General features: G+C 37.9%; 1 protein-coding gene across 1 annotated transcript in view; it reads right to left on the minus strand.

Annotated features, from left to right (window-relative positions):
• The window catches only part of ZNF507 (zinc finger protein 507), a 45,274-nt gene continuing 22,210 nt past the window's right edge, over positions 1 to 23,064 (minus strand). The window contains exons 7-8 of the mRNA XM_043599117.1: positions 3,943 to 4,077; positions 1 to 3,827 (exon numbers count right to left, since the gene is read on the minus strand). Of these exons, the coding sequence (XP_043455052.1) occupies positions 3,452 to 3,827; positions 3,943 to 4,077 (511 nt within the window). The 3' untranslated portion in view covers positions 1 to 3,451. The remainder of the gene's footprint in view (positions 3,828 to 3,942; positions 4,078 to 23,064) is intronic.

The following is a 23,064-nucleotide window of genomic DNA, read 5'->3' on the forward strand; positions in this document are numbered from 1 at the left end:
TGTTTTTAACAAAAAATTTATTACCAAAATACAATATTAAAGTCAATACATGACAAACTCCTGTAAAGCAAAATAAATTATTCTAACATTGTACAGTATTTCCAAAGGTAGTTAAAGAAGCACTATAGACCTTGCTTCACTGTTTGTTGAACAGATGAACTGTTCTACCATGAACACGATCCTAGAGTTTTAGGCTTTAAGGCATGCAGCTCGATGTGCAGGATAATTTTACAAAATGCAAATCATCCTATTTTAATAAGATACAGTGTCAGAATTAACTGTAGTCTTTACATGTCAGTGTTCCAGAAATTTTTAGACTTTGGCTATAGAAGCAATGCCATAGTGTTACACAATACTTATTTCTTAAAAAAATACATGTATTCATGTCCATGAATATCAAACTCAAATTTCTATTAAATATATTTTATAGAATATTACTTAGAGCACCTTGCTGTACAATAAAAAAAGATTAAATAAGTGTCTATGAAAACTAAAAATATAATAAGTCTCAATAGAGAAGCCTGCTTGTCTTTGTCAAGCCAAGTACATTGTGGGAAGATACAATGTAAACATGGGTGCCCACCATCTGCTTTGTGAGAAAAGACAGAAAATAATAATGAAGCCACCAACAGCTACCTCGAATAGGATGAGAGGATCTAGAACAAAAGCTTCTGCCAGTGTCGTTGCAACGCACTGGCTGCACACAGAACTAACGTCTAGGGATCCACTGGAGTACAGGCATGGGACTGTTAGAACGCTGGGGACACCAACCACATTCTGGACTAGTAGTGAGTGAGAGAAAATGTTGACCCTTGGAAAGTATTACTTGTGATGATCAGAACGCAATGCACCGTCTTCCGCCCTCCCCGCCTTTGCCTTATCCAGTCAGTTTCTTTTAAAAACTAGTTTTACTATCAAATCTTACAACTGGTAGGTGTTCAGAGTGGGAAACAAATACTATGATCTTTATATGGCAAAAGATCTAGTACCACTAACTAGTTATTCCTATGAAGGGAGTTCCTGATGATTATTCTAATACCTATCTCTTTTACAATTAACATTGCATACTCAGCCTTCATTATTACTTTTAGAAACACTCAATTGTTCTTGGTGGAGACACTGTTAACTTCAAGCTCGCCACAAAATGGTCACAGGAAGGTACAGAACACCCATGGTATATGGTTCTTCCCAAAGCCCCACAGAAAGCTTTTGAGGGCATTTTAGGCCAGAGTCAGATGAGCGTTGAAAGGTTTGGAACTTCTGGGTGAATTTTTTCCCACAAGCTAGGGAAATTTTAAATTCATGATTCCAAATGGAAAGTTTAAGTAACAATCAACAGAAATGGGTTAGGGAACTGAAGGTTATTTAAAAACTCACTATGAATGCTTTTGGGATTTTTTTTTTTTTTTTTTTTTTGGTTATTAGTATTTTCCAAATGATTACATGAAATTAAAACCAAGGAACCTTTATAAAACAAAATTCTGCTAATAAGGGTTGTTAATTTTCAGAATGAGCGGTAAGAATGGAACCATTTAAAATATTTACTTAAACATGAAATGAAATAGAATTTTCTTTTAATTCTGAAAACAGGAGAAAATGAACATAAATCCACATGCAGTGAATTTGGATAATATATATAATTGGTATATATAAATTCATTTTATGTTTTTAAAAACCACCTATCAGAAACGGATTAACTCTCATAAATAAAGCTACCTAAATCAAACAGCTGGCAATTACAATCGATTGTTTAAATATCATCATCAAAATAAGATGTAGAAAAAACTGAACAATGTTTCAAGATGGCCTGGCCCCACGTAATAGTTCCTGATGCTATCTTAAAAATATGAATTCGTTCAGTCCATACCTGGACTTGGGGAAGGGAATTCTTTCCTAAAATGTGTCTACAGAGTAATCAATGTCTTCTAAACTTATCAGACTCACAGCCTCAGCTCTAGAACATGTTAGAGATCAAGTTCAGAAAGAGCACCATGAAGATAGTGCACTGCTCGGTGCACCAGCCTTTGACTTGTGTGCAGAATTTACTTCAACAAAACAACACAAAAATAAATGATCAGTACTACAGAAGCAAAACCAAAACCACCCCTGTTCTCTTCACTTTGAAATACATTATAATACAAAATGTGTAATTAATGAGATTACATGTATTTGATGGCGAGTTTTAATGCAAAAGCACTTGTAGTTGGTTGTCCATATGTCCTATTGCACACTAACAAAATGGAACATCCTAGATAGGAGAAACCCTGTAGACTTGCGCCAAATCGCCTGTTATTAAAAGTTTTATAAACAACCTGAATTTTTACTATAGTTTAGCCACATTTGATTATACCTCTTATGCTAAGTATAACTAGATTAATAAACTCCAGGCAGTAAAATCTCAATATAGCAGTACTCATTTTAAGGGGCCTCTGAATTTCACCTCTTGTCCCTCAAATGATTTTTATTTAAGAGTTCCAAAGATTTCCGAGGTCTGATGATCAACTGCCAATCTTCACACTTGGCTGCTTGAACAGACCTTTGAGATGAGACACTTGGTCTAGTTCAGAAGAGAGGGTCAGCCTGTGTAACTACGGAGAAAAGTGCGGTGTTCCGTCAAACCTGGAAAGGGCCTCTGGGAAGGGTGCTGTGCTAAATGAGTCCCCGTTTTCACACACCTTGCGATTTGGTTTGAGGCTGGTGGGAATTCACCTATTTTCTCCTTTGCCCACAAGACATTCACTGTAAATTTAAGACAACAATTTACTTCTTAAATGCCTATTTACAATCTAGATCTGGATTCAGAGGTCTCTTTCTGTTTTAGGGAGAAATATATCCTAGATTGAGTATATGATTCATTCCTATCGATTTGGGAAAAGATTTGGGTAGATCATTTCACAGCCCTCTGGTGATCTTTTCCTTGTTGACTCTGCTGGTCACAGTGAAAAGCCCTCAGAGAGCTGCCTCCCGCCCCTCATGAGAGGCCCGGCCCTCCACAGCTGGCGTGTCCGAGTTCACAACAAAGAGAACTAAGCTCTGCTTAAGATGTGACACCTTTGGAACAAGAAGTTTTAGAAGTTCCGGAAAAGCTGTTTAACTCTTTTGTTTGCATTTCTACACTACATTAAGCTTTGAATAATAAATACACCCACCACTAAGCCGAGGTGACAGGGCAAACACAGGGTTACATTTTTGCTTCCTCCTCAACCTACCTCCCCTCACTCACGATACTTGAATAGCATTCCCACTTATCCATTTGGGATTCTTTTTATTACACTGCAAATTTGATTCCAAAGTCACATCTGTCTTTTCCTCAAAACAAACAAACAAGCAAACAAAAACCCCACACCAACTATTTCTTCTGTGTCTAGTAAGTTATCTGATAGCGCAAAGGTGAACCTGTGGTTTAAAGGGTTTCTCTTCTACTGTGTCCCTCTTCAAGGAGTTATTCAATCTAATTTGTGTTTAGAGTTGTGTTGTGGTCCTTACTTAGGATGATGTTTACGATCTCACCCTCATGCTCTTTCATATGATCCAAGAGATTTTCTTTGCTGGTAGATTCAAAACCGCAAATACAACAACAGAAGAGTAAAACACAATACTCCATGCCAGGAGGGGCCAAACTGGAGTTTTTTTCTAAACTGTATGAGGTATTACTCGTAGGGCTCAGTTTCTCGTTGTCGTTGGAACCTACAACTTCGCCGGGGGCCTGGGAAATCAGCTCTGAGGCTGACACCAAGTTTTCAGAACTTCCAGTGACAGGATCGGCTCGATCGGCTCTGTCCTCACTGCTGTTTAAGAGCATCTTTCCAGGGGACCTCCCCAGAACTCTTAAAAACAAAAACAGAACACACCACACCTTGAGTTGGTTATCATGTAAGCCTGGCAGATTCAACCCTCACTTTGGTTTACACACAGCAACAAGGAAAGGGACAGGATAAATACCTGCCGCTCTGTGAAATGGCATCATTGATAGCCTTGTTTACTTGTTCGTAGTTGTAATTCTGGTCACTTGCATGCTTCCACATGTGAGACTTCAAAGAAGGAGGATGGCTGCACACGTACCCACACAGAGAACATCTGAAAGACACGAGTGAATCAGAACCATCCCCAGCATCAGTTAAAGACAATTAAGGAATTCCTTCCCTGAAGCCTTATGAGACATGGTATTTCACTAAACCTAAGATGTTACTGATTGTAAGTGACATATTGATTTCAGAGGCTAACGTGTCCTAGAACAGATATCCTAGAATCGATAAAATTAGGGATTTTATATTGTAAAAAAATTATTAGAATCATGACAAACATCCCAGATTACTTTGGCTATTACAGTATTTGGAAAGATTTCTAATATACTAACATACAAAATCTTTGCTCTAAATTATTTAACCACACACAGAAAGAAAAATACACAAAATCGATACTCTCTATACCACTCTATTTCTCAAGAAAGCAAAAAGGAATTAGATAATTTTAACAAGAACTCTGCTTGTTTACAGATCCACACAAAATGGAAGTAGTAGTCCTGAAAAGCATCAACAATTTAAGTTTCATAAATAAAATGGATAATTAATCATCTTAAAAACGTTTTCTATTCAAAATAACATTTTTTTCCCACATAATTGGCTACGCTTGGTAAAATCTGAACTGAATGAAACATTTAAAAACAAGTAAAAAAAGGAACAGACTCTCTTTTTGAATAGACTCTTCCAGAACGCTTGTAGGTTTATGCCCCCTTTCTCCAGCACCCAGTTCCCCATCTTAGTAACGTCTTGCATCAGCGTGGAGTATTTGATACAAATGGTGAACCAATATGGGAACATCATCCATCATTAACAAGTCTACAGTTTACACTAGGGTTCACTGTTTGTGTTACACGGTTCTCTGTGTTCTGACAAGTGCATAATGTCACGTATCCACCATGATAAATCATGAAGAGTAATTTCTCTGCTTGAAATATCTTCGGCGCTCTGCGTGTTCACCCCTCCCAATCCCTGAATCCCTGGCAACCACTGATCCTTTGCCTCTTCCAGAATGTCCCATAGATGGAATCATACAGTATGTAGTTTTTCTAGACCGGTTTCTCTCATTTAACCATACACATTTAAAGTTCCTCATCTCTTTTCATGGCCCAATAGCTCTTTTCTTATCACCAAATAATACCCCACTGTCCAGATGTACCACAATTTGTTTATCCATTCACCTACTGAAGGATATCTTGGCTGCTTCCCCATTTTGGCAATTACGAATAAAGTTGCTATAAATATATACATGCAGGTTTTTGTATGGATAGGAGTTTTCATCTTTTGGGTAAATACCTAGGAACAGCACTGCTGAATTGTATGATAAAATTATATTTATCTTTTTGGACAACTGCAAATGTTTTTAAAGATCTTATTTTTAAGTAATCTCTACACCCAACTCGGGGCTCGAACTCACGACTCTGAGATCAAGAGTCTCAAGCTCTAATGAATGAGCAAGCCGGGTGCCCTGTAAATACTTAAGTAGAAGCCTAACAAATCAGGTAACTTACTCGAACCCTTCACAGTAAGAGACACGGTCACTGATAATGAAGCACAAAGAAAATAAAAAGCACAATAGGGAATAAATAAGACAACTAAATACGGCAAGGACTAAATTCTTCCTCTAACCCACCTTCCGCTTTACGGTGGGTTCAGCAGTGTTATCTTTTAATACAGGTCCTGAGACATCAGATCCAAGGCCAGGGAAGGGCCTTTTACCTCAGCAAACACCAAGCTACTTAAGGGCAATAAATGTGCATTTCTTAGAAGAATTTCCATAAATTCAAACATAAAGAAGATATACGATTTTCATTAATACGCAGACAAATGCATCACACCCATAAGCCTGAAAGATGAGTAAGCCTGATAATGCCATTTCTGTACAGGTGTGAAGAAGGGGAAACGCACAGACGGCGTGCAGAGTACAAACTCTGGAGAGCAACCTGGTAGCATCTGTTAAGGCTGAAGAGGCACACACCTGTGACCCTGGATTTTAGTTCTAGGCAGCTACGTGTTCACAAGGACACATATACAAGAAGCCTCGCTGTAGCCATGAACATTAAAAAAAAAGACAAAAAGGATGCAACTCACAACCACTGTTTTGCCACAGCACAGTGGAAATAAAATGGTTTATTTTCATATAATGGAACATCATGCTGTGCTTAAAATAAAAGAACTGGATGTACACTTATTACCATGAACTGATGTCAATAATGGTCAGTGAGAAGAAAAAGTGAAAAAAAAGATTTCTTTGGTGTATCATTTAAATAAACTGTTAAAACATCAAACCGGTATGTATTATTAATACATACATACATGTGTAAACACACACACACATAATAAAGTTTTAAAAAACGGTAGGAAATGATATATATTAGCATCAGCACAACAGGAAGGAAGGGCAGAACAAGTTTTAGCTGTCCCTGTTTTATTTCTTCAAAATGTGGTAAAATGTTTGAAATGTTTTATTATTGGAAATATTTTTAAGACTGTTATCCCATTCTCTTCAAGACTCTGTAGCCTGGGGGCGCCTGGGTGGCTCAGTCGGTTGAGTGTCTGAATTCGGCTCAGGTCATGATCTCGTGGTTTTTGAGTCCAAGCCCCACGTCGGGCTCTGTGCTGACAGCTCACACCCTGGAGCCTGCTTCGGATTCTGTTGTCTCCCTCTCTCTCTCTCTGCCCCTCCCTCATTCGTGCACATACTCTCTCTCTCGCTCCCAAAAATAACAAATAAATAAACATGAAAAAATCATTAAAAAGAAAGACTTTATAGCTTGCATACTAATTTTATTACTGGCCACACACAGAAAACTAATTTTAATTCATTTTATTTTGCCCATTTATATATATTTTTGGACCCATCCATCTCAATAAATCTGTTTCACTAACATCTAGAAAAGGGCCAGCAGTTGGTGATCATGCCCCCCTCCGTGCCATTCAGCTCAGTGTCCCTATGCGGCTGCACTAGTTACACCATGTGATGAATGTGCTGAGTCCCTGGCTCAAGCGTTTCTGCACTGGTCCCTTGAAAGCAGAGACTGCCCTTCGGGGTGCCTGGGTGGCTCAGTTGGTTGAGTGTCCGACTTTGGCTCAGGTCACGATCTTGCGGTGAGTTCGAGCCCATGTCGGGCTCTGTGCTGACAGCTCAGAGCCTGGAGCCTGCTTCAGATTCCTTGTCTCCCTCTCTCTCTCGCCCCTCCCCCACTCATGCTCTGTCTCTCTCTGTCAAAAATAAATAAACGTTAAAAAAAATTTTTTTTTTTTTAAAGAAAGTAGAGACTGCCCTGCACCACAGTGGCCTGGCACTCAGGTCTACACTGAGCAAGTAGGAGTGAATAGTCAAGGCCAACAGATGCCCATTCGTTCCTTCCCCCTCAGGACTTTCACCAAGTACAATGCCTTCATACATGTCAAACACCTACGTGGTAACTGATAATACGAACACCTTTATGTTTATATTAAAGAAAGGAGAAATATAAACTCTTGACTCTTCAGATTACTTTGGATTCAGGATCTGCCCTGAAACCTCACTGGAAAACTCTGTACCCGGAATGAACCACACAATGCTGCACATCAAAGCGTCCTCTGAATGGAAAGTCAGGCTTATGCAATGAGAATTTCATACTTCTGAGAAAAAATGGGTCAAAAAACAAATGTCAGAAATTGCAAATTTATCCCACGGAACATCTCCATTATTACCCAAAACTTTTCAAAGTAAGAGTAAATTGTTCAATTAAATAATTATCTTTTTTTTTTTTAAAGCAAACTAACTTCAGAATAGTTTTAGAGTTTTATAAAAAAGTTGAGCTTCTCCTATTATTAAAATCTTTTATTGCTAAGGTATATCTATCATAAACAAGGAGCCAAAGTTGATATGTTATTATTAACTAAAGTCCATACTTTATTCAGGTTTCCTTTGTTTTGTCCTTCAATTCTAGTCATCACATATCCTTAGGATCTTCGAGACTTTAACATTTCTCTGACTTTGTTTTTAATGACTTGACAGATTTGAAGAATACTGGCTAGGTATTTTGTAGAATGTCCCTCAATTTGGGTATGTCTGAGGTTTTTCTCATGTTTAGACTAGGGTAATGGGCTCCTGGGAGGAAGACCCCAGAGGTATAGTGCCATCCTCGAGCCTCGGCACAGAATACCGTCGCAACATGACTTAGCGCTATTGATGCTGATCTTGAGATCGAGTTTCTCCACAGGAAAGTTACACTTTCTTATCCCCTCTTTCCACACTGTATATACTTTGGAAGAAAGTTACCACCTACTGACAGTAGAGTTATCTATATAAATCACTGGGAATTCTGCATAGGGATTTCCTCTATTCTCACCCATTTATTATTCAATCATTAATGTCAGTATGGACTCCTGGATATGTATTTTACACTTTCGGATATAATTTAATACTACATTATTTATCTTATTGCTGAGGTTACTGAGGGCTCCTCCAGGTCCCATGTCCTGCTGACATACTCCCATCTTTTGTTTGTCGAGCACTTTCCTTACTTTCTGGCACCGTAAGATGTTCCAGGTTCACTTATTTACCTAGAGATCAATCATTTCTCTAAGCCATTTCTCTTGTTACTTTTATTAGCATTAGAAACCAAGATTTAGGTGCTGAATGAATTGCTTTATTTCTATAAATAATTTAGTTTCCAGATTTTAAAAATTCACTGTAGGAAATTAGAAATCTACAAAGAAAACAAAAATCACCTATAACCTAACCACTAGATGTAACCAATATTATCATTTTGATGTTTATTTCCCAGTCTTTTTTTTTAATGTTTACTTATTTATTTTGAAAGAGAGGGAGAGTGAGAGAGGGAGAGGGAGAGGGAGAGGGAGAGAGAGAGAGAGAGAGAGAGAGAGAGAGAGAGAAGACACATGCATAGGGGAGGGGCAGAGAGAAAAGGGAGAGAATCCCAAGCAGGTTCCATGCTATCTACCAACATAGAGCCTGACACGGTTCTCGATCTCACGAACTGTAAGATCACGGCCTGAACCGAAATCAGAAGTTGGACGTTTAACTGACCGAGCCAACCAGGTGCCCCTTTCCCAGTCTTAAAATGCATATATTTATAAAACTGTGATCATGCAAGTTGACTATTTTGTTAATATTCCCCAATGTAACTTAAATTTTCTATGATAAAATATTTTACAGCTGCCCACAATTCTATTCCTGGAAGCAATTGGTGACATTCAATCCACAATTCCCTATAATTTTATGCAGAAAAAAATATAATTCTAAACATGACAATCAGGAACTTCTGGTTTCTGGTTTAGCATATAAGACTGGAAACTGCTACTCAGTCCTAACAAGTAAAACACTGAACACACTGAAAAGTCAACAACCCATCTTAGATCTGTAAGAAAACCGAGGTTACAGGACACACCCCTGCACCCCAAACTGGAAAGACCTTTTACTCCTACAGGAAGTAGGGCCGGAACAGGGCGACCTGAACAGTAATTGATGATTTGCTGGCAGCTAAGTGTAGACAATTAGGGGAAGTAAACATGTGAAGGGAGGAGCACCTGGGTGCTGGCTCAGCTGGTTGAGCATCCAACTCTTGATTTTGGCCCAGGTCACGATCCCAGGATTGTGAGATCGAGCCCTGTGTTGGGCTCCACGCTGAGCATGGAACCTGCCTTAGAGTCTCATTCTCCCTCTCATTCTCTCTCTTTCTCCCTCCCTCTCCCTCCCCCTCTGCCACTCTCCCCTGCTCTAAATTAAAAAAATAAAAATTAAAAAATGTGAAGGGATGCAATCATAGAGGATCCTCCACACTTCTCTGAGTTTATCTCCTATAGTTCTACCAAATTCTTACTGAATGTTGGAGAAAAATCCAGGTGGAGGGATAAAACAACCACTTTGAAATATGCTACAGCATTCTGTCTTTAACAAGGTCTACCCCTAGGACAAACATTTAACCAGAGCCTAACCTGCTGGAGTTTATTGGAGCCTCACCGACCTGAAGAAAAGGAAATGCCCAATTCCAGCCCATTCCAGCTGTCTTGTCTCACCAAAGGGATGGGGGACTCAGTAGCACAAGTAAAGTTCAGTCTAGAGGCACAGACTCACTAAAATGCTGAGACCTACTAATCACAGGACAGTAGACTACTTGCTCTCCCCTCACAGGTTACCCACTACTAAAGTGCTACTCACAGCAGTGCCTTTTTTTAGCTAATACATCATGCCTGGCTATCAAGAAAAAATTACAAGATACATTAAAAGGTAAAAACCAAACTTTAAAGAGAGACAGCAAGCATCAGAACAAGACTCACATATGGTAGGATATTGGAATGATCAGATTGGTAATATAAAACAACTAAGATTAACAGGCAAAGAGTGCTAATGAATAAAACACACAGTGTGCAATAACAGATGGGTAATGAAAACAGAGATGGAAAGTCTAATAAAGAACCAAAAAAAATGCTAGAGATAAATATGTAACAGAAATGAAGAGTGCCTTTAATGGTCTTATTAGTAGACTGGACTTGACTGAAGAAAGAATTTCTGAGCTTGATGGTATCTCCATAGAAATCTCCAAAATTGGAAAGCAAACAGAAAAAAGACTGAAATACAAAATTTACAACCCAAAGGGGCATAACATATGTGTAACAGGAAGAAGAAAAGAGAAGGAACAGAAGAAATATTTGAAAGAACAATTACTGGAAATTTCCCCAAATTAGTGTCAGATACCAAACTACAGGTCCCGTGAAGCCCAGAAAACACCAAGCAGAATAAATGGCAGAAAAACTACACCTAGACATATCATTTTTGAACTACAAAAAATAGAAGAAAAAGAAAAAAATCCTGAAAGAAGCCAGAGGGGGAAAATACTTTAGATAATGGAGCAGAAAGAATTACATCTGACTTCTCAGAAACCAGGCAAGCAAGAAAGAGTAAAATATTTCAAGTATTTTACTTGAAGGGGAAAAGTATTTTACTTGAAGGGAAAAAAACAACCAACCTAGAATCTGCAGCCAGTAAAACTATTCTTCTAAAGTAAAGCAGAAATAAAGACTTTTTCAGACAAACAACCTGAAACAATTTATTGCCAGTAGACCTGTCTTACAAAAAATGTTAGAAGTACTTTAGAAAGAAAAATGATATAGGTCAGAAACCTGGATATACATAAAGAAAGAGCATCAGAGAAGGCATGAGAAGATTAAAAAAGAAAAACTTTCTTCTTATTCTTAACTGATCTAAGAAATACAAGTTTGTTTAAAATAACAGCAACAATGTATCCGATTACTGATTACGTATGCTCATGTATGTGTACACACACACACACACACACACACACTTATGTTTAAATGAAATTAACGGCAGAAATGATACAAGGGATGGTAGAGAAAAATTAGGATTATTTTAATATAAGGTACTTGTACTACCCACGAAGCTGGTATAATGTTACTTGAATGTGGATCTGAACTAGTTGTAAATGTACACTCCAAACTCTAGGGAAACCACCAAGAAAAGAAGTGTAACTGATCCGCTGAGAAAGGAAAGAAAATGAAATCATATAACATGCTCAATTAAAACCACAAAAGGCAGAAAAGAGCAGAAGAGAAAAACAGGAACAAAGAATGAGGGAAAGAAATAGAAAATAGTATCAAATATGGTAGATACAAATTCAACTGTATCAATAATAATTCTGAATGTCAGTAGTCTTACAACACCAATTAAAAGACCGAAGTTGAAGTGGATTAAAAACAAGAACTACATGCTATCTATAAGAAACTCATTTTAAATATAAACACACATAGAGATGAAAAGTAGATGGATGGAGATACGTACACCACACTAATATTAATCAAAAGAAAGCAAGAGTAGCTATATTAATTTTAGAGTAGGCAGACTTCAGAGTATGGAAAGTGATCAAGGAAAAAGAGGGCCATTACATAATGACAAATAGGTCAATTCTCCAAGACAGATGATACTTAACATGAATGTGTCAAACAACAAAGAATAAAACTGTATGAGGCATAAATAAACTGACAGAACTGCAAGGAGAAACAGATGAATCCATTATTGTAGTTGGAGACTTAAACACCTCTCTATCATAAATAGACAGATCCAGCAGACGTAACTGAACTCAACACCACCATCAATTAGCTGGATATAACTGACAACTGTAGACTACTTCACCCAACAACAGAATACACATGGAATGTTCACGAAGAAATACCATATTTTGGGCTGTAACACAGCTGAACAAATTTAACAGAAGAAAAACCACGCAATGTCTGTTCTCAAATCACAATGGAATTAAGGTAGAACAACACAGATAGTAGAAAATCTCAAAATACTTGGCGATTAAACAAATACTTACAAATAACACATGGGTCAAAGGAGAAATACGAAGAAAAATTTTACTGTATTTTCAACTAATGAAAAAACAACCCATCAAAATGTATGGAATGCAGCAAAAGCAGTACTTGAAGGGAAGTTTATAGAACTGAATGCATATATTAGAAAAGAAGGAATATCTAAAATCAGTCACTAAGTTTTCACCTGAGGAAAGAAACTGGGGAAAAAAAGAGCATATTAAATCCAAATAAGTAGGAAAAAAAAGAAATAAAAAGAGCAGAAATCAATGAAACTGAAATCAGGAAGTCAAGAAATCAATTGAGAATATCAAGAAAACCAAAAGCTGATTCTTTGAAAAGATGGATGATATCAATAAGCCAGTGAGTAACTAGGCTACTTCACAAGGAAGAGAGGACACCACTACAGATCTCACAGACATTAGAAGGGTATTCAAGGAATAAGTGAACCGTGCTATGCCCATAAATTTGATAACCCAGGTAAAACAGACCAATTCCTTGAAAGACACAATCTGTTAAAACTCACACAAGAACTGAAGAGGTTCTGAAGAGGTTCTGGATCTATTAAAAAATTAAATCAATAATTTGGAGCACCTGGCTGGCTCACTTAGTAGAGCACATGACTCTTAATCTCAGGGTCATGAGTTTAAGCCCTGCATTGGGCATGGAGCCTACTTAAAAATAAATAATAAAATTAAAAAAAAAAAATAAATTAAATCAATAATTAATAATAACTCTTCCAAAACAGAAAGCACCATGTACACATGGGATCACTGGTGAATTCTATCAAACATTTAGGAAGAAATTATACCAACTTTTTTCTTTTAAAACAGGTTTTTATTATTTATTTATTTATTAAAAAAATTTTTTTTAACGTTCATTCATTTTTGAGAGACAGAGAGAGACAGAGCATGAGCAGGGAAGGGGCAGAGAGAGGGAGACACAGAATCTGAAGCAGGCTTCAGGCTCCGAGCCGTCAGCACAGAGTCCGACGCGGGGCTTGAACTCACGAACTGTGAGATCATGACCGGAGCTGAAGTCGGATGCTCAACCGACTGAGCCACCCAGGCGCCCCTAAAACAGGTTTTTAATGTTTATTTATTTTTGAGAAAGACAGCATGAGTGGGAGAAGGGCAGAGAGAGAGGGAGACACAGAATCCAAAGCAGGCTTCAGGCTCTGAGCTGTCAGCACAGAGCCTGACGCGAGGCTCAAACTCATGAATTGCGAGATCACTGAGCCGAAGTTGGATGCCCAACTGACTGAGCCACCCAGGCGCCCTGAAATTATACCAATTCTTTACAATTTCTTTCAGAAGATAGAAGCAGAGCAAATACTTCCTACCTCATTCTATGAGGTCAGCATTACTCTTAATACCCAAACCAGACAAAGATATTACAAGAAAAAGCAAACAAAGCGATAGGCCGGTATCTCTCATGAACACAGATGCAACAATCCTCAACAAAGTATTAGCAAACTGAATTCAACAATGTGTAAAAAAAATATTCTAGACCACAACCAAGTGAGACTTATCCCAGCCACGCCAGCCTGATTCAGCATCTGAAAATCAATGTAATCTACCATATTAACAAGTAAAGAAAAATCTTATGATCGTATCAATAGATGCTGAAAAAGCATTTGACAAAATCCAATACTCATTCATGTTAAAAATTTTCAGCAAACTAGGAACTTCTTCAAATAAATAAAGAATATCCACAGTAAATATACAGCTAACACCATACTTGATGAGAAACTAGAAGCTTTCCTACTAAGTTTAGGAATAAGAGATGAATATCCCCTCTCACCACTCCTTTCCAACATTGTACTTGAAGTCCTAGCTAATGTAGTAAAAAAAAGAAATAAAAGATACACAGATTGGGAAAGAAAAAACCAAACTGTCTTGGCAGACGACATTATTGTCTATATAGAAAATCCAAAAGAACTGACAAAAAAATTCCTGGAACTAATAAACAATTAAAGCAAGACTGCAGGACACACAGTTAATATAAATAAAAGTCAATCACTTTTCCATATTCCTGTAATTAACATGTGGTATTTGAAATTAAAAACACAATCCCATTTACATTACCACTCTCCAAATATAATACCTAATTTTAACAATATATATATATATAATCTGTATGAGGAAAACTACAAAACTGTGACAAAAGAAGTCAAAGAAGAACTAAATAAATGGAGATATTCTATATTAAGGAGACTCAATATTGTCAAGATGTCAGTTCTTTCTAACTTGATCTATATATTCAATGTGATCCCATTAAAAATCCCAGCAAGTTATTTTGTTGTTTTTGCCTCTCAAGTTTATATGGATAGGCAAAAGATCTAGAATAGCCAACACAATACTGAAGGAGAAGAACAAAGCTGAAGAAGGGACAATACACAGCTATGGAATCAGTAAAAAGATGAGTGGTCACCGGGAGTCTGGATGTGTGTATGGGAGGGATGAACAGGTAGAGCACAGGGGGTTTTGAGGGCTGTGAAACTACTCTGCATGATACCATATTACTACAATGGTGGATACGTGCCATTATAAATTTGTCCAAACCCACAGAACGTACGGTACCCAGGTGAACCCTCATGTAAACTATGGACTTTGGGTGATAATGATTCGTCAGTGCAGGTTCATCAACTGTAATGAGTATGCCACTCTGGTGGAGAATGCTGATAACGGAAGGAGCCATAAGTGAGTGGGGTAGGGAGTATATGGGAAGTCTTTGTACTTCTGCCCAACGCTGCAATGAACCCAAACTGCTCTAAAAAAATAAAGACTGTTAAAAGTTGACAGTCATCTTATATAATAAGAATTTTAGGCACTTAAAGCTTTTGATGCAAAAAAGTCATTGAGAATACTGCCCATAAGCTCTGATGTTTGCAACAGTATATGTTCATTCTTTTGGAAGACACTTAGAGTAGAAATTAGGAAAAGAAACGAGTTATCAATGTTTTCAAAGGACTATCAGTGGAATATTTAAAGTGCATAGAAAATAGCCAGTTTCTTTGTATTCAAATTAGCTTGTATCTTCCAGTTCCAGGGAGTTTAAAAGAAAAAAAGTCGTTCTAAGTCTTTTTATGAAGTTAGAATTACACTGATACTGAAACTTGGCAAAGGCAACAGAAAAAAGAAAACTAAACACCAAATCTCAGTTACGGATATCAATGTAGATTATCCTGAATAAAATGCTGGCAAAGAGATTCCCAAGTATATTAAAGAATAATATACCATGACGAAAGGAGGCTTATTCTAGGAATACAGAGAATTCAGTGTTAGGAAATTTATCATGATGATTCACCATTTGAAAGGATCAGAGAAGTCATATTTTCACTGTTATTGCTGAAACTTAATCTAAAATTCAATATCCATTTAAACAAAGCTTTTTACTATGGCAATCTCTTTTTTTTTTTTTTTTTAAGAGAGTGTGCATGTGCAGAAGTTGGGGAGGGGCAGAGAGAAAGAGAGACAGAATCCAAAGCAGTCTCGTGCCATCAGCACAGAGCCTGACCCAGGGCTTGAACTCACAAATCGTGAGATCATGACCTGAGCTAAGATCAAGAGTTGAATGCTTAAACGACTGAGCACCCAGGCACCCCTACTATGGAAATCTTTAAACAAAGACCAAAGTAGGAAATTATAATGAAATTCCATCACCCTTCAATTATGACTGACACTTTACCAGTCTTGTTTCATGTAACCCCCACTTAAAATTTCCCTAATTTCTGCAGGAATGTTTTGTTCAAATGAGGATCAAAACAAGATCTATATATTGCATTTGGTTGGTATATATCTTAAGTCTCTTAATCTGTAACAGTTCTTTCTTTCCCCATCCCCTTCATGTGTTTATGTGCTAAAGAAACCAGGTCATCTGCCTTGTAGAATTTTTCATATCATGTGCTGCACTGATTACTTTCTGATGTTACAGTATATGTTCCTGTATCCCTCACATTTCTTATAATCTGACAGTGAGACCTAGAAAAGGCTTTCTCAACCTCAGCACTCCTGATATTTTGGGCTAGATAATTCTTCATTGTGGGAGCTGTTCTGGGCACTGTAGGATGTTTATCTGCATCACTGGCCTCTACCCACTAAGTCTTTTTTTTTTTTTTTTTTTTTTAACGTTTATTTTTGAGACAGAGAGAGACACAGCATGAACGGTGGAGGGTCAGAGAAAGGGAGACACAGAATCCGAAACAGGCTCCAGGCTCTGAGCTGTCAGCACAGAGCCCGACGCAGGGCTCGAACTCACGGACTGCGAGATCATGACCTGAGCCGAAGTCGGACGCCCAACCGACTGAGCCACCCAGGCGCCCCTACCCACTAAGTCTTAGTAGCACCTTCTCTCCCCCTTGTGACAATCAATAATGTCTCTAGACACCGTGAGATGTCCTTTGTGGGGGGATGAGGAAGAAAAGCCTTCTCCCTGGTTAAGAACTACTGACATAAAGGTTTCATTAGATTCAGGATCAAATTTTTTTCCTCACTTTTTCTTTTTTGCAAACATACTTCCTAGGGACAGCTGTGTATTCCCTACCACCGTATTTTAGGAGGCACTTACATCAGGCTGACAATACCTATACCCGATATACATTCTTTAAAAAAAAATTTTTTTTTAATGTTTATTTATTTTTGAGACAGAGAGAGACAGAGCATGAACAGGGGAGGGGCAGAGAGAGAGGGAGACACAGAATCTGAAACAGGCTCCAGGTTCTGAGCTGTCAGCACAGAGCCCGACGCGGGGCTCGAACTCACGGACCGTGAGTTCATGACCTGAGCCGAAGTCGGCCACCCAACCAACTGAGCCACCCAGGCGCCGCTACCCGATATACATTCTTAATAAAATTTCTCCACAGAATAGGGTAGGTGAAAATTCTTCATGAAAAAACATATCTATCTTAACCCCAAAACTAGTCTAAAGCTTTATGAGAAAACACCAGAAGCATATCCATTCAGCCCAAGAGCAAAATAAGGATTTTCACTATCCCCACTATTATTTAGTATGTGGCAGAAACACTAGCCAGTAGAGTTAGGTAAGAGACAGAAATAAGAGGTGTAAATATCATATAGGAAAGGTTGAGAAAATTATTTGCAGATAATATAATTATATATCTACACAAACACCAGTTAAAAACTGTTAAAAGTAATAAGAAGTTCAGTAAGAGAAAAAAAAAGAAATTCAGTAAGGGCATAAAGTGAACGTTCTGTATAGATCAACAGCTTTCCTATATAAAAACAATATTGAATTGAAAACTAGGAAAGGAAGGGAAAGACCCACATTATAGCAGCAACAGAAAAAATGAAATACATAAGCATATGCCTCACAACCAGTGTGTGCGTGTGGGGGGTGAGCAGGCAGTCCTTGCTTTGTATGGTTCTGCCATGCACGGATCCTGGTTACTATGGTTTAGTTAAATGTCACCACTCCCCCCTAACAACTGTTCAAATTTCAGTTATCAAAATATATTAACTGTGTAATTGTAGAGTACAGACTTCACTGGTAGCTTTTGAGTCCACTAGGCAAAGACATGCTTCAGGATCAGTGACCAATCATGTTATTTCTTTCATTCGGTCAGTAATTGGTCACTCACAGACAGCAAAGCATTAAGTTGTGGTGCCTCCTAATCTCCCACTGATAAAATGTCCCGTGTGCCTTTTTACAAAAATGTAGACTCCAAAAGAAGGAACTGGCCAACAAAATGGAAATACAGGAGAAACCTGTAACCCTGTAAGTGAAATCAGGCTCAAATGTAAATGCATTTATAGAACAAATAGGGGACCACAGGAATGTTGACACAGCCACCACTGAAGAAACTCTGGATATGCAGCCAGAGGATCTACATGAAGGTGAACTTGATGACATGCATGAAGAAAGTGGGTTCCCGGAAGAAGTTACTCCTGTGAAAAATATCATTACAGAAACTCTCTGTAATCAAATTGAATTGAAAGAGCAAAGGATAAAATGGTGAAAGCTGATCCATACCCAGAGAGGGAGTATAACAAATGGCCAAGACATCGAAAACATGCTCACCTATAATACTGTAAGGAGAAGCGAGCACTGAGCAGACTATTCTGGGTAAGTTTCCCACAAAAGAAGTAAAACACTTTAATTCTTAATGTTTTTAAGCATTAAGTTACAGTGTGCTATATATCTTATAGTATTTTTCATTTCCCTATACATTTATAACAGTAAGAGAGTTTTTAAATGCTTTAAGAAAAAAAATTAAGGATCACAGAACAACTGTGATTGACTACCTGCGTACTTCTATATACACAAATGTGTGTGTGGATTTACACACATATGAAAACAGGAAATGTACACAATATACAGGGACAAAACTTAAATGCTACTGAGGAACACAAGAGATGATTTTTTTTTTTTCAACGTTTATTTATTTTTTTTGGGACAGAGAGAGACAGAGCATGAACGGGGGAGGGGCAGAGAGAGAGGGAGACACAGAATCGGAAACAGGCTCCAGGCTCTGAGCCATCAGCCCAGAGCCTGACGTGGGGCTCGAACTCACGGACCGCGAGATCGTGACCTGGCTGAAGTCGGACGCTTAACCGACTGCGCCACCCAGGCGCCCCCACAAGAGATGATTTGAACAAATGAGTAAAGTCCATACCTTGTTTGTAGAAAGTTGTGAATTCTCTCTAAATTAATCTAGAAGCTTAACATGATCCCAACACAAATAAGAGAATTATTATTACTTTTAAAGTTTGAAAGTGTGCATGTGTAAGTGAGAGAGGGGTAGAGAGAAAGAGAGGGAGAGGGAGAGGGAGAGGGAGAGGGAGAGGGAGAGGGAGAGGGAGAGGGAGAGGGAGAGAGAATCCCAAGCAGACTCCACACGGTCAGGACAGAGCCTGATGTAGGGCTTCATCTCACAAACTGTGAGATCATGACCTGAGCTGAAATTAAGAGTCAGACACTTAACCGAATGAGCCACCCACGTGCCCCAAGAGAATTATTTTTATTTTATTTTATTTTTTTATTTTATTTTTTTCCAAGAGAATTATTTTTAGAGGAAACTAGATAAGCTGATTCTGAAGTTCATATGTGTTACCCAATTAAAACAACAAATAAAAAAATGAAGTACCTACAAAATCCACACACTTAACTTCATTTCCTTACTATGACTTCTCTCATAGAATGTGGTTTAATTTGTACATTCAATTGAAAAAATGTTTTTGTGTGTGTGTATGAAACTCATCACATAAAAGGAGAATAAGGTGCATACATGGAATTAAAAAAAAATGTATCCATCATACTTGCTTGAGAATGTTCCCTCTATCAAGCTCTTTGTGTGTTCCTCCAAGATCTCATCTTCCTCCCCAAAAGAAGCATCATGTTTCTGAATTTTGTAGTGTATTCCTAAATAATTGTTTATCTGCATGATTTTGAGCATATAAATAGAATCATACTTTATGTATTCTTGTGTGACTTACCGTACCTTAGTTCAGTGTTTCTGAGATTCATCCATGCTGACAGGTACAGCTCAATTACCTCACCGAGTACCTGATTTATTGTTATCTGTAAAGTTTCTTGATTTCCCTGCTAGATGAGCTATACGTTTAAACACTGACCCAGCATGTTAGTTAACTTCACTGGGAGACTTATTCAGGCTATCTAGTTCGCTGTGCTGTCTGAAATAGGGGCCCCCTGCTTAAAGATGTTTAAACTGCTATGCCAATTTCTGTCTTACTCAACTGGTGAGCAAATGCTGTTTTTATTTTAAAATTTTTCCTGATTATATAAACTATATATATATATATATATATATATATATATATACACACACACATACATATATATATATATTAATTTTATTTTATTTTATAGAAAAAGAGAGCATGAGCAGAGGAGGGGGAGAGAGAATTTCAAGCAGGCCCCATGCTTAGTGCAGAACCCAACACAGGGCTCCATCCCACGACTCTGGGATCATGACCTAAGCTGAAATCAAGATGCTCAACTGACTGAGCCACCTAGGTACCCCTATAATCTTTATTTCTCTCTTTTTAAAAATGTGTGTTTACTTTGAGAGAGAGAAAAGGAGGGAAGGAATGAGTGGGGGAGGGGCAGAGAGAAAGGGAGAGAAAGAGAATCCCAAGCAAGCTCCAGGCTGGGCATGGAGCCCAATTTGGGGTTCAGTCTCATAAACCATGAGATCATGACCTGAGCCGAGATGAAGGGTTGGAAACTTAACTGACTGAACCACCCAGGCACCCCTATAATAATCTATATTCCTTATACAAAGATGGAATTTACAGGTAAGTACAAATACAAATTCTAAAAAATTATCTGAAAAATTTCCAGTCTTTTTAATGTACGTATGTAGATCTGAAGCAAAAGTGGAATCTTATTAAAGATTTTTCATCGTATTTTTGACAGTGCTCCGTAAGTATTTTCTCAAGTTAAAAGTTATGTATTTACAGTGGGGCATGATGTTCCATCCTATGCAAGTATCATAAGTTAATCGCTGTACTATTATTATTAAGAATTAGAATATTCAAAAATAAAGTAGAACGTTTTTGTATCTTTTTAACATTTTAAACAATCTACATGCATCACTGATTATTCTGTAGGATACAGTCTATTTTCCTCCACCAGAATCTTTTAAGAGAGAAGAAAAAATAAACACTCACAGTTAAGACACAGAATATAACCAATACATCTTTGAAACTCCCTGTGTGCCTCTCGATTGCCTCTTCTTCCTCTCCCAGAGGTAAGAACATTCCTGAACTGTGGGATACAGCCATTTTTAAGGCTTTTGAACTGTCATCATTTACTACTCGAGGTAGAAATGAGGAATGATAAAGTACATTTAAATTAATAATGTATATTTATGTAAGCAGTAAATCACATATTCCAGAAGTAAATGCTAAAATTATTTTTAGAATAGTTTACAGAGGACAAGGCCACTTTGAAGAGTTTGAGAATAGCTAAAATTTACAGTGAAATATTATTCACTATCAGAAATGCTCTTTCCTTTTTTTTTTTTTAATGTTTATTTATTTTGGGGAGACAGAGAGAGAGAGCGTGAGTGGAGTTGGGGCAGACAGAGAGGGAGACAGATTTCAAAGCAGGCTACAGGCTCCGAGCTGTCAGCGCAGAGCTTGACACAGGGCTCAAACTCACAAACCAAGAGATCATGACCCGAGCTGAAGTCGGAGCTTAACCAACTGATCCACTCAGGTGTCCCAGAAATGCTCTTTCCTAATACAGTGATCTAGAAGCTCACCTAGAATCTATCACTTTCATTAGTTCTCCTATGCAAACAACACACACAGATGAAGCCTTTTTGCTTTCCTGCTCTATCTAGCCTTTTAAAATTGCTCTCTCCCATCCTATTGGACAAGAACTTACTTCTATAAATTCTGCTGATTTGGTTACTCAATATCTTTTAATATGAAGAACTCCTTAAAATCTTTCCTGACAGAGGAAGATAAAGAAAGCAAGAGCAGTATATGGAACAACTGAGCCCTAATTCTAGGAGCATCAAACTTAGCTTGGTAGAAAGGTTATTCTGAAGAGGCACTTGCAATGCAAATTATTCACTAAAAGATCTAAGTGTGAAGAGTGTGGAAAAAAATTGACAAGATTAAGCACTTATTAAAGTGATTTTCAACTGAGTAGAGGACAAGAGATACTATAAAAGAACCTCAACTTCAGAGTTATGTAAAGGCGGCTTATATGTATTTCTACTTCCTTTTTCAGAGTAAGCTTCCTTTAGCTGAAGCATTATTCTCTCACCTTCCATTCCCTCTGCATTCTCCCTTTACAATTCCATGGAGCAAACCAAATTCTCTTAGTTTAAAACGTGAGAGTGAACTATTATTGTACCGTCATCTTGTTTTATTCACCTTACTATACACTTATTTTCTGAAATTGTTGTTTGTCCATCTTCTTTCATGAAGGTATTGTTAACCTAAATAAAAAAATAAAGCTGCCAGTTATTTTATCATCAAAAAAAAAAAAAAAAGGGTTTATTGCAATCTGGGACAAGAAGTTTGGGAAAACCACTGGCAAGAGTTCCAAACAAAGATAGGAATGTTCTTTTACAGAGGAAAGCAGGAGGTTAGGAGGGCTGTTACAAACAGTCTCTGACTGGCTGAGCTGTTGGAAGCCTGTAAGCCTTTCTTTCTCCTGCAGGGATCGTTAAGTAGTATCCACCTGGTAGTGTTAGAATAGGATTAAATTTGCAGGACCCCCAGTTAGTGTCTGCTGATGACTGAGTCAACTGCTTGATGGTGGAGAAAAAACATCAGAAAACTCAGTGCTTCTCAAACAAAGAAACAAACAAACCAACAAACAACAAGAAAACCCAACGCTTTTCTTGGCTAAAAAAACCCCCTAAGACTGAATTTTTCTATAGGCTTTCTCCTACTGCTCATGGGTCAGTTACTTTATAGTCCCAGAACCCCAGAAAAATAGGAATGTGGCTCAAACACCCTATTCCCCTGACCTGGGACCTTACTTGGACCTTACTCCAGGTCTCTTCAACTGGGAATGACTGCCTTGGGGGATCAGGTAAAAGAAAGCAGAACCTGGATGTTCTGTAAGATCTGAAGTGACCTGAGAAGGATTTGAACGTGCATAAAAAGATTTCAATAAAAATTCTGCAGTAAGGTTTGTCTTACCACATTTAATTTGTTTTCTGTGCTTTCAAAGGAGTAAATAACTAAGGTCCAGAGAAATG

Source organism: Prionailurus bengalensis, chromosome E2 (genome assembly GCF_016509475.1).
Source record: "Prionailurus bengalensis isolate Pbe53 chromosome E2, Fcat_Pben_1.1_paternal_pri, whole genome shotgun sequence".
Taxonomy (NCBI): Eukaryota; Metazoa; Chordata; class Mammalia; order Carnivora; family Felidae; genus Prionailurus; species Prionailurus bengalensis.